General features: G+C 36.2%; 1 protein-coding gene across 1 annotated transcript in view; it reads right to left on the bottom strand.

The window, feature by feature from the left end:
- sl (small wing phospholipase C gamma 1) overlaps positions 1-15,168 on the bottom strand; it is a 546,737-nt gene that overhangs the window by 473,759 nt on the left and 57,810 nt on the right. Inside the window, exon 5 of the mRNA XM_090398565.1 lies at positions 2,645-2,725. Within this exon, the coding sequence (XP_090254691.1) occupies positions 2,645-2,725 (81 nt within the window). The remainder of the gene's footprint in view (positions 1-2,644; positions 2,726-15,168) is intronic.

The following is a 15,168-nucleotide window of genomic DNA, read 5'->3' as shown; positions in this document are numbered from 1 at the left end:
AATGATTTTGAGAACATATGGTGTGAGGTAGAGGTAGGCAAGACAGGATATTTAGTGGGGTGTTGCTACAGACCCAGGAGCACAGAGGATGGGGACTAGGAGATGTTTAGACAGTTAAGTTTGGCAAGTGCAAGAAGAATGATTGTTGTAGGTGAATTTAACTACAGTAGTATAAATTGGAGAGAGGAAGATGCATGTAGCAATAGGGGAATGGAATTTCTAGAATTCTTGAGGGACAAATGTCTTAGGCAACATGTAACAGAGGGAACAAGAGGTTCAAGAGTTTTGGATTTGGTCATAGCATAAGAGTTGATAATAACTGAGATGACATCTCTCCCACCAGTTGGAGAGAGAGTGACCATGTGGTTTTGACTTGGAAGATGAATAGACATGCAGGAGTATCAAAGAGACGGGAACTTATGTGGAATTATAAAGCAGGTGATTATAATAATCTTAGATGCCAACTTGGAGAAGTTTCATGGAGGGAGGAATTGGAAGGCCGAGATATCATTAGTGCTTGGGAAATTGTGAAGGAATATTTTTTAGTAGCGATAGTAAGTTGTATTCCACAAGTGAAGAAGAGGACACAATTTGGTGTAAAGTGGATGACAAACGATATTAAACAGAAACTGCATATGAAAAAGAGGCTATGGAAGAGATATAAGGAGACAGGTGAAGAGCAGATGCATGAAGAATATCAGACACAGGCCAGGACAGTGACTAGTGTGGTAAGGAAAGCAAAACTGGAATATGAGAGGGGATTGGCCCTAAGCTCCAAAGAAAACCCTTGGGAATTTTTTTAGCAATGTGGCCAGTAGTTGGAGAAACGACTATGGAAGAATGATATTGTGGGATAAAAATGGGAATAGAGTGACTGATGCAGAGGACATAGTGGAATTGTTCAATGAACACTTTATTGGAGTATTTCATCCTAGAGGAGTCAATTTTAATGCTAGAGGGATAGTGCTGGTTTGAGGTTTAGAGGTACAGGAGGAGAGTGTGTTTCAGTAAAGCTCTGGATGTCAGTAAAGCTTTGGGACTGGATGGTATTTCACCACGAGTTTTGAGAGAATGTGCTAAGGAACTGACAGTGCCTTTAACCTGGCTTTTCAATGAAAGTCTGGCTGCAGGAAAGGTGCCCAGGGAATGGAAGGAAGGTAAGATAGTGCCATTGCATAAGGGTGGTAACAGACTGGAAATGTCTAATTATAGGCCAGTCTGTGTGTGTGTTATCAGTAGTTGTTAAGATCTTGGAGTAGTGAGGGACCGTATACAGCATTGGGCAGATGAGGGTAATGTTATCTGTGAGAGTCAACAGGGATTTGTGAAAGGGCGCTCTTGTTTTAGCAATATGCTAGCCTTTTATAATAAAGTTACAAGAACATTAGATGAGGGAAAGGCATATACTGCAATTTTCTTAGACTTAGCGAAGGCATTTGACAGGGTGCCACATGATAAGCTGATATTTAAGTTGGAGCACGTGGGTCTGGATGTCAGATTGGTCAATTGGATTCAGGACTGGCTGTCTGATAGGTATCAGAGATTTGTGTATGGTGGAGCAGTTTCAAGGAGACAGAGGGTTACAAGAAGGATCCCACAGGGCTCAGTACTAGGACCTATATTGTTTAACCTTTATATCAATGACATTGCCAGTGGATTACAAGGGGATATTCAGTTGTTTGCAAATGATGCGAAGCTGGGAAGGATTATTAGTAATAGTGAAGATGTGGTAGCCCTGCAAGAGGATTTGAATAAGCTAAATAGATGGGCAAATGAATGGGGTATCGGTTTAATGCAGCAAAATGTAAGGTCTTGAGGTTTGGGAAACATCGATAGGATGCTGCATACTCTATGGGAGGAGTTATACTGGAGGAAGTAGGGAAGACAAGAGATCTGGGGTTGATGATTGATAGAAACCTGAAATTTAGGGGACATATTGCAAAGGTGGTGAAGGTAACACAGAGGATTGCTGCAATTATGAGAAGAATACTGACCTGCAGAGATAAAACATTCTATTGTATAAGTCTCTGATCAGACCACACTTAGACTATTGTTCTCAGATTTGGTCTCCAGGATTTGAAGGGGATAAATTAACTGTGGAAAGGATACAAAGACGGATGACAAAGATGGTTTCAGGACTGTACAATTTTGGTTATGAGGATCGGCTGAGGGAATGTGAACTGCAGAGTTTGATGGATAGAAGAAGGAGAGGTGATATGATTGAGACTTTTAAACTGTTGAGAGGTGGTTACAGGGTTGACACTGGGGGAGTTCTTTTGCTTGGTTGAACAGTGGGAAGGAGTGATGACAAGAGGCCATCCCTGGAAGTTACAAAAGGAAACTGTGAGCAAGAGGGTGAGGAGTGGTTTCTTTGCGTGGAGGGTGGTTGAACCGTGGAATGCATTGCCTGATGGAGTGGTGAGAGCGAGAACGGTCAATGAATTTAAGGAGTGGTATGATTGACTTTGTGTTTCTTAGGAGGGACCTCCCCTCGATGCGTCTTGACAGACTTTATGTTCTTAGGAAGGACCTCCCACGATGAGTCTTTTGACTCCATGGAGGCCTGAATAATAATCTTTTGTGGGCTCAAATTTAATGTAAATGTTTTGACTTTTATGCAATCTTTGTATACAAAAACACTTACCTGCTCATCATGAATAAGGTTATGATAAAAACTGGCAAATCCTTCAAATCCTATTTCTCCTACTCTCTTTGTATCCACATCCTGTGGGAAGTAAATCATTTAATTATTTTAGTAAATAAAAAACAAATAAGAAAATTATACAAAAGAACTAAAGTGAATTTCATGCTTAATACCAGATCATTTGTTTTGTCCAATTAGCAGCTCATATTTTCAATAATAAGTCTGCAATAATGTGTACAATGCAATGCTTGTAGGAATATCATTCATTATCAGATCAATAGATAAAATGTATATTTCAAAGCAAGAAACATGAAGCAGAACTATATGATCCAAACTAAAAAGAACATTTTTGGATTTGAAGAAATCCAAAAACAATTATTTTCTACAAACAGGTCAAGCAAGCCTAACACTTTATTTTTACTGCCAATACAATATAAATTGCATATGAATGAATTTCTTCCAAAATTGCTAAAAAAAAAGAAAATAAACTTTATGAAAAATATAATAAGCAGGTAACTTTTTCAATGGCAGAGGCCATCTAGAATAAATAATTCCAAAAAATCGATTTTTTCTTTGTATGTTTTCCAGCTACAGGAAAACTGTTAAGCAGAAATGTGTTATATAATAACCTAAGATTTACTTTGTCTGTGCATACTGCAGTGCAGTGGTCAGCATGGCAGCCTCTAAGACAATTTTATGCAATCCACAAAATCTTTTACTGACACATGAATCTGAAATCTGATACTATAAAATCTGCCAGTGTATTTGCCACTTAGTTTTATTATTTTAATTCCCATACCTACCCTTGATTGGAAAATTGTTTGCATCAAATTAGTTGATGTTAAACTTTAAACCTGTATTTTTACTTAAAGACAAATATTTCTTTATCTCATAACTATTAGCTGAAGCACAAAATTAAACTGTAAAATAGTATTTCTGATGTTAAAATTTAAGAAACTTAAATAATGCCTAATAAATGTGTTTGTATAGAAAATTAGTAGTCATATGTCTAAAGCGACTTCAAATATAGTTCCATACATACAGCTAATCCTTGGTATAATATATAACTTTCTATTATTCTGAATCATTCAGCCTAATTCTAGTGCTAAAAATTATGGACTACATTTGAAATCAGTTTTAAACCAAAATCAAGAATCTGTATCAAGTTTAGTAACGATTCAAAAAATCATAAAAGTTCTTGTAGAGGCTTAAGTGTTGGATTATTCATCTAGTTTTCAACTGCATTGCAACACCAAAATGATATTGAAAGTTTATTTTCCACTTGGTTAGAGTATAATAAATTTAGTTTAATCCTTTATCCAAGTGTGAGCAAACAAAGTTTGCGCCTGAAAGTATCTTCAGGACTGGGTTAAGGTGGTACACACCAGGGCAACTCGTTGCAAAGGTGGAGCAAGCTACCAACACTCCTATCCTAGTATCTCCTATAATGCAAAACACATCTCCTTGCGGATATGTCTATTGTTATGCATTAAGGGAAGGGCCACTACCCAGACCGGTTTCGACCTTTATTGAGGTCTCTTCAGTGGGAGCCAGGCCCAAGTCGAGATATCAGGCAGAAGCATTTGCAGGTCATCTCCACCTATAGGAATTGCCAGTTGGTGTGCCACCCTTTTTTAATAAATTACTCTGGATTTAGAGAAAGATGTTGAAAGTTTATTTTCCACTTGGTTAGAGTATAATAAATTTAGTTTAATCCTTTATCCAAGTGTGAGCAAACAAAGTTTGCGCCTGAAAGTATCTTCAGGACTGGGTTAAGGTGGTACACACCAGGGCAACTCGTTGCAAAGGTGGAGCAAGCTACCAACACTCCTATCCTAGTATCTCCTATAATGCAAAACACATCTCCTTGCGGATATGTCTATTGTTATGCATTAAGGGAAGGGCCACTACCCAGACCGGTTTCGACCTTTATTGAGGTCTCTTCAGTGGGAGCCAGGCCCAAGTCGAGATATCAGGCAGAAGCATTTGCAGGTCATCTCCACCTATAGGAATTGCCAGTTGGTGTGCCACCCTTTTTTAATAAATTACTCTGGATTTAGAGAAAGATGTTGAAAGTTTATTTTCCACTTGGTTAGAGTATAATAAATTTAGTTTAATCCTTTATCCAAGTGTGAGCAAACAAAGTTTGCGCCTGAAAGTATCTTCAGGACTGGGTTAAGGTGGTACACACCAGGGCAACTCGTTGCAAAGGTGGAGCAAGCTACCAACACTCCTATCCTAGTATCTCCTATAATGCAAAACACATCTCCTTGCGGATATGTCTATTGTTATGCATTAAGGGAAGGGCCACTACCCACTGAAGGCTCCCACTGAAGAGACCTCAATAAAGGTCGAAACCGGTCTGGGTAGTGGCCCTTCCCTTAATGCATAACAATAGACATATCCGCAAGGAGATGTGTTTTGCATTATAGGAGATACTAGGATAGGAGTGTTGGTAGCTTGCTCCACCTTTGCAACGAGTTGCCCTGGTGTGTACCACCTTAACCCAGTCCTGAAGATACTTTCAGGCGCAAACTTTGTTTGCTCACACTTGGATAAAGGATTAAACTAAATTTATTATACTCTAACCAAGTGGAAAATAAACTTTCAACATCTTTCTCTAAATCCAGAGTAATTTATTAAAAAAGGGTGGCACACCAACTGGCAATTCCTATAGGTGGAGATGACCTGCAAATGCTTCTGCCTGATATCTCGACTTGGGCCTGGCTCCCACTGAAGAGACCTCAATAAAGGTCGAAACCGGTCTGGGTAGTGACCCTTCCCTTAATGCATAACAATAGACATATCCGCAAGGAGATGTGTTTTGCATTATAGGAGATACTAGGATAGGAGTGTTGGTAGCTTGCTCCACCTTTGCAACGAGTTGCCCTGGTGTGTACCACCTTAACCCAGTCCTGAAGATACTTTCAGGCGCAAACTTTGTTTGCTCACACTTGGATAAAGGATTAAACTAAATTTATTATACTCTAACCAAGTGGAAAATAAACTTTCAACATCTTTCTCTAAATCCAGAGTAATTTATTAAAAAAGGGTGGCACACCAACTGGCAATTCCTATAGGTGGAGATGACCTGCAAATGCTTCTGCCTGATATCTCGACTTGGGCCTGGCTCCCACTGAAGAGACCTCAATAAAGGTCGAAACCGGTCTGGGTAGTGGCCCTTCCCTTAATGCATAACAATAGACATATCCGCAAGGAGATGTGTTTTGCATTATAGGAGATACTAGGATAGGAGTGTTGGTAGCTTGCTCCACCTTTGCAACGAGTTGCCCTGGTGTGTACCACCTTAACCCAGTCCTGAAGATACTTTCAGGCGCAAACTTTGTTTGCTCACACTTGGATAAAGGATTAAACTAAATTTATTATACTCTAACCAAGTGGAAAATAAACTTTCAACATCTTTCTCTAAATCCAGAGTAATTTATTAAAAAAGGGTGGCACACCAACTGGCAATTCCTATAGGTGGAGATGACCTGCAAATGCTTCTGCCTGATATCTCGACTTGGGCCTGGCTCCCACTGAAGAGACCTCAATAAAGGTCGAAACCGGTCTGGGTAGTGGCCCTTCCCTTAATGCATAACAATAGACATATCCGCAAGGAGATGTGTTTTGCATTATAGGAGATACTAGGATAGGAGTGTTGGTAGCTTGCTCCACCTTTGCAACGAGTTGCCCTGGTGTGTACCACCTTAACCCAGTCCTGAAGATACTTTCAGGCGCAAACTTTGTTTGCTCACACTTGGATAAAGGATTAAACTAAATTTATTATACCAAAATGATAAATCATAAAAAAAATGTTTATTAATTAGTTCATATTTTGCAAATTTCTGCCACCACTTTCAGAGCATACATGCAATACAAACCTACTTGCAATACAAAGTGACAAGGAGAATCGAAAACAATTCAAATTACAATGTATAAAAGACCTCAAGTCCCTAATTTGGTGCCCTCTAAGGCAGTATAAATAAATACAGGTTTTTTTTTTTTTTTTTTTTTTTTTTTTTTTTTTTTTTTTTTTTACTGTTATTGGGGTGAAGTTGATCTTAAGACTAATGTCTTCCAAATTTTTAGCAGATTAATGTAACCATATCTATTGAAGTTGGGTGATGTTTCACAGCCATTGCTAACTCTGAAAATAGTCTTTCTGACTTGTAACAACTTCTATATAGCACACTGGTCTTCTCCCATCTGATCATTAATAATAGTGGCAAGTGTATTTCTCATATTTTCCAAGGTGGATCTTTCTGTATGTCCATATTCCAGTCAAGGGCACTTTATATATTCCAGGATGATGTTTGTACTCCACTCAAACAATAGCAAAACTAGTGCTATATATCATTAGAAAGCTCCATATCAGGATTGAGGTCTTTCTTATCCATTACAATTCAAACTGTTTTCGATATTCACTCTCACTTGTATACTATAACAAGCAGTTGTGTTTTGAAGATGCTGGTTTGAAATCCATCAAAATATAAATAGATTAATAAGCATCTCATTATGATTTATTGTTTTTATGTCATAATATTGTTGAAAAAAGGTGAATCATCAAATCCATATGTATGTACACAGGTGAAATGCAGGAGAAAATTTATTTGCTTACACAATGTTGTGGAAGGCATTAAAAAATTAACTATTTCTTAATTTAAAATACTGTAAAAATGATTAACTTTATCAATTTCTGGAAGGAAACTCAATGAAACTGCAACACCAAAATAGTATATGATGAAGAGAAAGGGTCATTTGATATTGTTCACATATTGAGGTTTAATGGAGTGAAAACAGAACTAAGTAAATTAAATACAAGGTGAATTAACCTAATCTCCCAACCTAGCTTAGGAGATCACTAGAAATAAAATATGAATGACATGCACAACCCCCACTACCATAAAAAATAAACAAATAAATAAAAATATCTTCTACTTATTTATTGCTATAAGCAATAAATAAGTAGAAGATATTAGACTATAAGCCTCAAATACAAAGAAAAGAACCCATCTGTGGTCATTGATAGGCAGGGGTAGCTGTTGGGCAAGAGGTCAAAGAATTTACTGTTTCACAAATCTTGGGAAATTTCATATAGCTACATTATTAAATTTAGTTCTCAGAGCTTTTTTGTACTTTTTGCTAGTTGGTCAAACTTCTTCAAGATGCTATTAATAATAGTTAATTTGCAAAACTTAATGGAGTCCATTTCTATTTACAATATAAAAATCTCACTATTCTGCAATTTTCATCATTTGCCTCATTTAAAGAATGGTGTTATATAGTTACACATTGGAAGTTGGAAGACTTTTTAATGTGAAACGTGTGTTTAGTTGAGTGGCTTATAACAGCAGTGGAAATAAGGAAGTTATTCATGCAATGACATGAATATATTCAAGTAGTTCCCACCTTGATGAATTAATTGGTTCCTGGCGACCGTTCGTGAATCGGGAACTCGTAAAGCAGGAGTTTATTTGCCTTAGAAATAAAAATAATGCTATAAGCAAGAGTTATGTTTGTAAGAAGGAATATATATAAAACATAAAATGAATACTAAATTAATTATAAGAAAAGACTTTACTGACCAAAATTTTACATATTTAAAAAAATAACAAGAAAAATTTTAAATTAAGACTCTTTGAAAAAAAAAAAAAATAGCTCACGTCTACATCACTGGATGAATCAACAGCCATCAAGGTAGGAGATATATTAGGAAGTTTCAGTGCACTTTTTTTTTTCAAAGAAAGCCTCAAGTATCATCAAACCTTTTGCATTATTCATTTTTTGGAAAAATTTACTAAATCGTTCAAAGTCTGAATCTTGTGATTCAAATATTACTTAGCATTTTTGAGAAGTTTAAATGCTGCTTCTAGGCACCTTTTAAAGTGAAAAACCGAGTCGGGGCTTCATATTCATTATTTTCTTTCTCTTTTTCTTCTTCATTTCTTTCTTGTTCCTCTAATTTAAAGAGATCATTGGTGAGATTTCCATAGTATGAGATTAAAGCAGCTCATTAACATCACCTTCCAAAATTTCCATTCACAAACTGCATAGCCATACCTAAGATGGCTTGAGTTTCAGCATTCATAATCTTTGTTGGGTCTTCAAAGCCTTCGAAATTATCATTAAACTGAGGACAAAGTTTATGCCATACTCCTTTCATAGTTTTTTCGGAACTTTTATGCCAGGTGCTCTGCATTTCTTTGTTTTCAATCTCTTCCATACAATGTAGAAATCATCTTTATCAGTTGATTCTATTAACATTTCAAAAGTCTCTTTGAGATAATGTGCTTTAAACATCAATCACTCTCTGATCCACTGGTTGTAAAAGAGAAGTTGTATTGGGAAGTAAAAAGACTACTTTTATATTAGGACAAATGTAAGCTACTGATGAAGAAAGTTTATTTTTCACTTGGTTAAACTATAATAAATTTAGTTTAATCCTTTATCCAAGTGTGAGCAAACAAAGTTTGCTCACACTTGGATAAAGGATTATTATTGGATATATTATAGTTTAACCAAGTGAAAAATAAACTTTCTTCATCAGTAGCTTACATAGTAATCTACTGATGGCAACTCGTTGCAAAGGTGGAGCAAGCTAACATCACTCCTATCTCAGTATCTCCCATAATGCAAAACACATCTCCTTGCGGATATGTATAATGTTATGCATTAAGGGAAGGGCCACTACCCAGACTAGTTTCGACTTTTATAGGTCTCTTCAGTGGAGATACCAGGCAGAAGCATTAGCAAGGTCATCTCTACCTATAGGAGTTTCCAAACGGTGTGCCACCTTTTTATTAAATTACTATGGATTTAGAGAAAGATGTTGAAAGTTTATTTTTCACTTGGTTAGACTATAATAAATTTAGTTTAATCCTTTATCCAAGTGTGAGCAAACAAAGTTTGCACCTGAAAGTATCTTCAGGACTGGGGTAAGGTAGTACAACACTGGGCAACGCATTGCAAAGGTGGAGCAAGCTAACATCACTCCTATCTCAGTATCTCCCATAATGCAAAACACATCTCCTTACGGATATGTATAATGTTATGCATTAAGGGAAGGGCCACAACACAGACTAGTTTCGACCTTAATTGAGGTCTCTTCAGTGGGGGCCAGACCCAAGTGGAGATAACAGGCAGAAGCATTAGCAAGGTCATCTCTACCTATAGCAGTTTCCAAACGGTGCGCCACCTTTTTATTAAATTAATCTGGATTTAGAGAAAGATGTTGAAAGTTTATTTTTCACTTGGCTAGACTATAATAAATTTAGTTTAATCTTTTATCCACGTGTGAGCAAACAAAGTTTGCGCCTGAAAGTATCTTCAGGACTGGGGTAAGGCGGTACAACACCGGGCAACATCTTTTCAAAGTTTATTTTGTTGAAAGTTTATTTTTCACTTGGCTAGACTATAATAAATTTAGTTTAATCCTTTATCCAAGTGTGAGCAAACAAAGTTTGTGCCTGAAAGTATCTTCAGGACTGGGGTAAGGCGGTACAACACCGGGCAACATCTTTTCAATATCTTTCTCTAAATCCAGAGTAATTTAATTTGCAAAGAGTTGCCCGGTGTTGTACCACCTTACCCCAGTCCTGAAGATACTTTCAGGCGCAAACTTTGTTTGCTCACACTTGGATAAAGGATTAAACTAAATTTATTGTAAGCTACTGATGAGGGATGGTTAGGTGCATTGTCAATTGAGGAATAAAGTGATACATAAGCCAATCTTCGAATAAGGAACCCATGAGCCAAGCCTTCTTATTTGCCTTCCATATTACTGGGAGAGGGTCTTTATTAATTCCTTTTAAGCCTCTTGGATTTTCTGATTGATGCACAAATAAGAGTTTTAACTTGCACTCACCAGCAGCATTGTCTCCTAATAATAAAGTGATGCAATCTTTTGATGCTTTAAAACCTAGCACTGATGATTCTTCTTTTGCGATATACGTTCTTGCAGGCATCTGTTTCCAAAAAAAAAAAGGCACGTCTCATCGACGTTACAAATCTGTGATAGCGAGTAATTTCCTACTTTAATTATTTCATCTAATTTTTCTTTGTGAGATCTTTCTGAGCAATAAATACAAAATGTTATATTCAGGCAATGACAATAAAGGAAAACAAGGAGTAGCCATAGTATTCAACACAAAATACGAGGCTAATCTTCTTGAATGGCAATCGGTCTCAAGTAGAGTAATGTGGGCAAATATGAGAATGGGGAACTGGACAATGAGACTTATTTGTGCCTATGGTCCCACAGAAGGTTCTACTACAGTAGAAGTCAAGGAATTTTTTGAGGCTCTAGAGAAAGCTACTGACACAATGAAAAAGGAAAAGTTGGTCCTTGTTGGGGATCTAAATAGCAGAGTAGGAAGTGATTGTCAGACATACAAAAATGTTTTGGGAAAATTTGAAGAAAAGAGCAAAGCTAATAATAATGGCAAATATCTGTTGGATTTCTGCTCAGGACATGGACTAGTTATTACTAACACCATGTTCCAACATAAAAATGTGCAAAAATTCACATGGAGAGAAGAGGCTAGGAATAAGAAAAGTCTCATTGACTATGTTATTGTTGATAGTGATGTTTTCTCATTGGTGCAGGACACCAGAGTGTACAGAGGATTTGAAATTGGAAGTGATCACTATTTAGTCTTGAGCAGGATAAAACCGAATTTCATATTGAAAAGAATAACATGCAAGAAAGTTTTAAAGTGAATAAAAGTTGAGCAGCTGTCAGATGTGAACTGTAGACTAAAATACACAAAGATTATTGAAGGAAAAATGAAAGAGTTTGAGAACAGGAACCAAACCTTAGAGATTCATTGGCAAACTCTGAAGAAAACATTGATTGATTCTACCAGAGAGGCATGTGGTGAGGTTGTCTGCAAGAATAAAAAAATCAGAACTCCATGGTGGACACAGGAAGTTAAAGAGGCAGTGAAGGAAAAGAAGAAAGCATATCAAAAGTTCCTGCCAAATAATTCAGCTTGTGCTCTTAGATAAAACAGAGACAAATGTAAGAAAGCTAAACAGTGTGTAAAACTAGCTAAACAAAAGTCATGGGAGGACTTTGGCAAGAATATAGAAAATAAATATCAAGGTGGCAAAATATTCTGGAGGTTGTTGAAGAATCTTAGGAATGGAGGAAAGAGTGCTGTAAAAGGAGTTAGAGATGATAGAGGTGACATGAAAACGGTAGAAAAAGATATCCTTGAAGTATGGAGTAATTACTCTGAAAAACTGCTAAATGAAACAAGCAGCGATGACAGCACATTGGTAAAAAACACTGACCAGGCATGCAGTCAGGAATACATATCCATACTTGAAGTAGAAAAAGCAATCAAAGGCTTGAAATGTGGAAAGGCAGCAGGAGTAGATGATATTCGACCAGAAATGCTGAAGTATGGTGGTGTAAGACGGCTGCACTGCATAGTTCAGAAAGCCTGGACAGAGGGACGAATTCCCAATGATTGGAGTACAGCTCTCATAGTACCCATATATAAAAAGGGAAATAAAATTGAATGTGAGAATTACAGAGGTATTTCCCTACTGAGTGTTCCTGGCAAGATTTATGCAAGTACACTTGAGAAACGGTTGAGAAGAATTGTGGAAGAAAAGCTTGGTGAAGAACAAGCTGGATTCAGTCCAAATAGAGGCTGTCAGGATCAGATCTTCACTTTACGACAAATAGTCCAGAAAGCATGGGAATATAACAAAGATCTGTATTTAAGTTTTGTAGATCTGGAAAAGGCAGATGACAAGGTGCCAAGAGAGAAGCTATTCAATACGCTGCAGTTATATGGTGTGAATGGGGCATTATATCAAGCAATACTTAGTCTTTATTTGAGATGTAAGTCGGCAGTTAGAATTGAAGGAAGTACAGGAAGATGGTTTAATGTTAAATCTGGTGTGAGACAAGGATGTACATTATCCCCTCTGTTATTCATTATCTATATGGATCACATTATGAAGGAAAGTGGTATTAAACATGATATCAAAATTGGAGATGTTAATGTCAGCTCTTTGCTTTATGTGGATGATGTTATACTTCTAAATAAATCCGCAACAAGTCTGCAAGATTCTCTGACTAAATTGAATAACTGTTGTAATAGATATGGTATAAAGGTCAGCAATAAAAAAACAAATACAATGAAAATAGGCAGAATCATTGAAAATGTCAACTGTGTTGTGAATGGAACACCTGTGGAACAAGTAAAACATTTCAGCTACTTAGGCAAGATTTTTACTGAAGATGCTAAATTAAATATAGAAATAGACAACAGAATCAGCAAAGCTGGTATGGTGGGAAGTCAATCGAATAAATTCATATGGAATAAGAGAGAAATTAGTCGGAACACTAAATTATAAGACAATGTTCAAACCAGTTTTAACTTATGGATCTGAGAGCTGGGTCAGAAGTAAAACACTTAACCAAAGACTAGAGACCGCATATATGAGAGTCCTGAGAAAGATTAGAGGCGTGAACAGATGGCATCAATGGCAATATCATATTAAAAATGAGGATATTAGGAAAGAACTTGACACTGTCAGCATCCAGGAATGTGTTAGCAGAGCTAATCTCAGGTGGTATGGTCACTTAAACAGAATGGGCGAGGAAAGATTAGAAAAACAAGTTTTCTCTGCCAGGTTGGCAGCAAAATGACACAGAGGAAGACCAAGATATAGGTGGATTGATACGGTACAAAGTGCCTTAGACGATAGAAATATAAGATCTGATAATGTTGGAGTCTTGACAAGTAACAGAGTGATTTGGAGGAAAATTGTAGATAGGCAGTTAGTAATGATGTAATACTATCATATCCTGTACACCCCTTGAGGGTACATGGCAGGAATTTGATGATTATGATGAATTTTTCTGGATAAGATTTTGTAGCCTCACTATCGGCAATTGTAGCTTCACCTTGTACTTTAATGTTATGCCAACCAGTTCACTTTTTATAGCAGTCAAACCACTCCATAATTGCAGTCATCCCCTTTATGGTCTTTCAGCATTTTAAAAATGTCTAATGCTTTAGTACAAATTGATACGTAGGTAATAGACATGTTTAATCATTGAGTTTGGTCACATATCCAAGCAGTTAACAGTTTTTCCATTTGAGGAATTATACTGCCTGTTTCTTTATTACTCAACCATGTAGACTGCATAGATTGTGCATTTTTTACTGCTTTCAAAAATTTTTTTTTATCCTTTAAAATGGTGCAAACTGTAGATGCAGCAAGAGAAAATTTCTCAGAAAGAGCTTTAACAGTGCTACCCGCTTAATGGCTGTTATAATTTCGTATTTTTTCTCTAACATAATTGCTTTTCTTTGTTTCTTTTGCTCATTTTCTGGTTTTGCACTGTTGCTTCTTTTTTTGACATTGTTGGAAAAGTGAAAGGGTTATAGTTAAAAATAAAAAAAAATAAAAAATCAGGTGTAATTGAAGAAAACTACGAATAACACACTCGCATCGTTAAGGTTCGTGAGTGACTGAGGATTGTTCTAACTGATCATTACGTCATTACATACTGTGTAATTCCTTGTACACACCCCTAATTGCCTTTGATGCACACAATTTAAAATAAAAATTCCAATCCATAAAATTTGTAAAGCAGGAATTCATAAAGTGAGAACTAACTGTATCGAAAAGATCAAATACCGGCCTGTCATAATTATTAAAAATAATTTCTTTGGTATTTTTGTGATTTTGCTGGGTTTAATCTTCATTTGTAAATAGTCTCTGGAAACGAAGTTCAGCCTTTGTGAATTACTCATTTCAGCAATTATATTTCATAAATATGTACAATCATTTCTTTTCCAAATAAAAGCAATCAAAGTGGGATATGCCAAGCCTTCCTTAATTGTAAGCTCATTTAATTTATGTATTAACTCTAAGACATGATGTCACTGAATTAGATGAAACATTACTTTAGATACTCTATTCTCTTGTCAAAGAGAAGATAAAACCTGCTCTTACTAGATATTCATGTGGTTTTCAAACTAATGAAATGCAAATGCTATTTAATTAATAATAAACTTGCTTTAATTTTTACCTTTGTCTCAAATGTAGTTTCATCTTTCTTTTTTTTTTTAATTGTTAATTTTCTGTTTCTTGTACTCTGCCTGAGCAACACTACCTTATGTCAACACTGGTAGTTTGTAACAACTACTGCCTCCTCAGGATCAAAACTGATGTTCTCTTTCATACTAGTAATACTATTTACTTCTGAATATAGTAGATGCACACTACAGCAAACACCACTAAAATGAAAGGATATATTTTAATTAACTATAAATTATATATTTAGTTTAATCCTTTATCCAAGTGTAAGCAAACAAAGTTTGTGCCTGAAAATATATAATTTATAGTTTAACCAAGTGAAAAAATTTCCAACATCTTTCTCTAATGCAGAGTAATGTAATAATAAGGTGTGACACCTTTTGGCAACTCGTATAGGTAAATATGACTTTTCCATTACTTCCACCACCACTGGATCTAGCTCCCACTGATGAGAC

Source organism: Typopeltis vanoorti, chromosome 9, assembly GCF_054136105.1.
Source record: "Typopeltis vanoorti isolate ZY-2024b chromosome 9, IOZ_Tvanoo_1.0, whole genome shotgun sequence".
Taxonomy (NCBI): Eukaryota; Metazoa; Arthropoda; class Arachnida; order Uropygi; family Thelyphonidae; genus Typopeltis; species Typopeltis vanoorti.
This window is presented reverse-complemented; position numbering and strand designations above follow the sequence as displayed.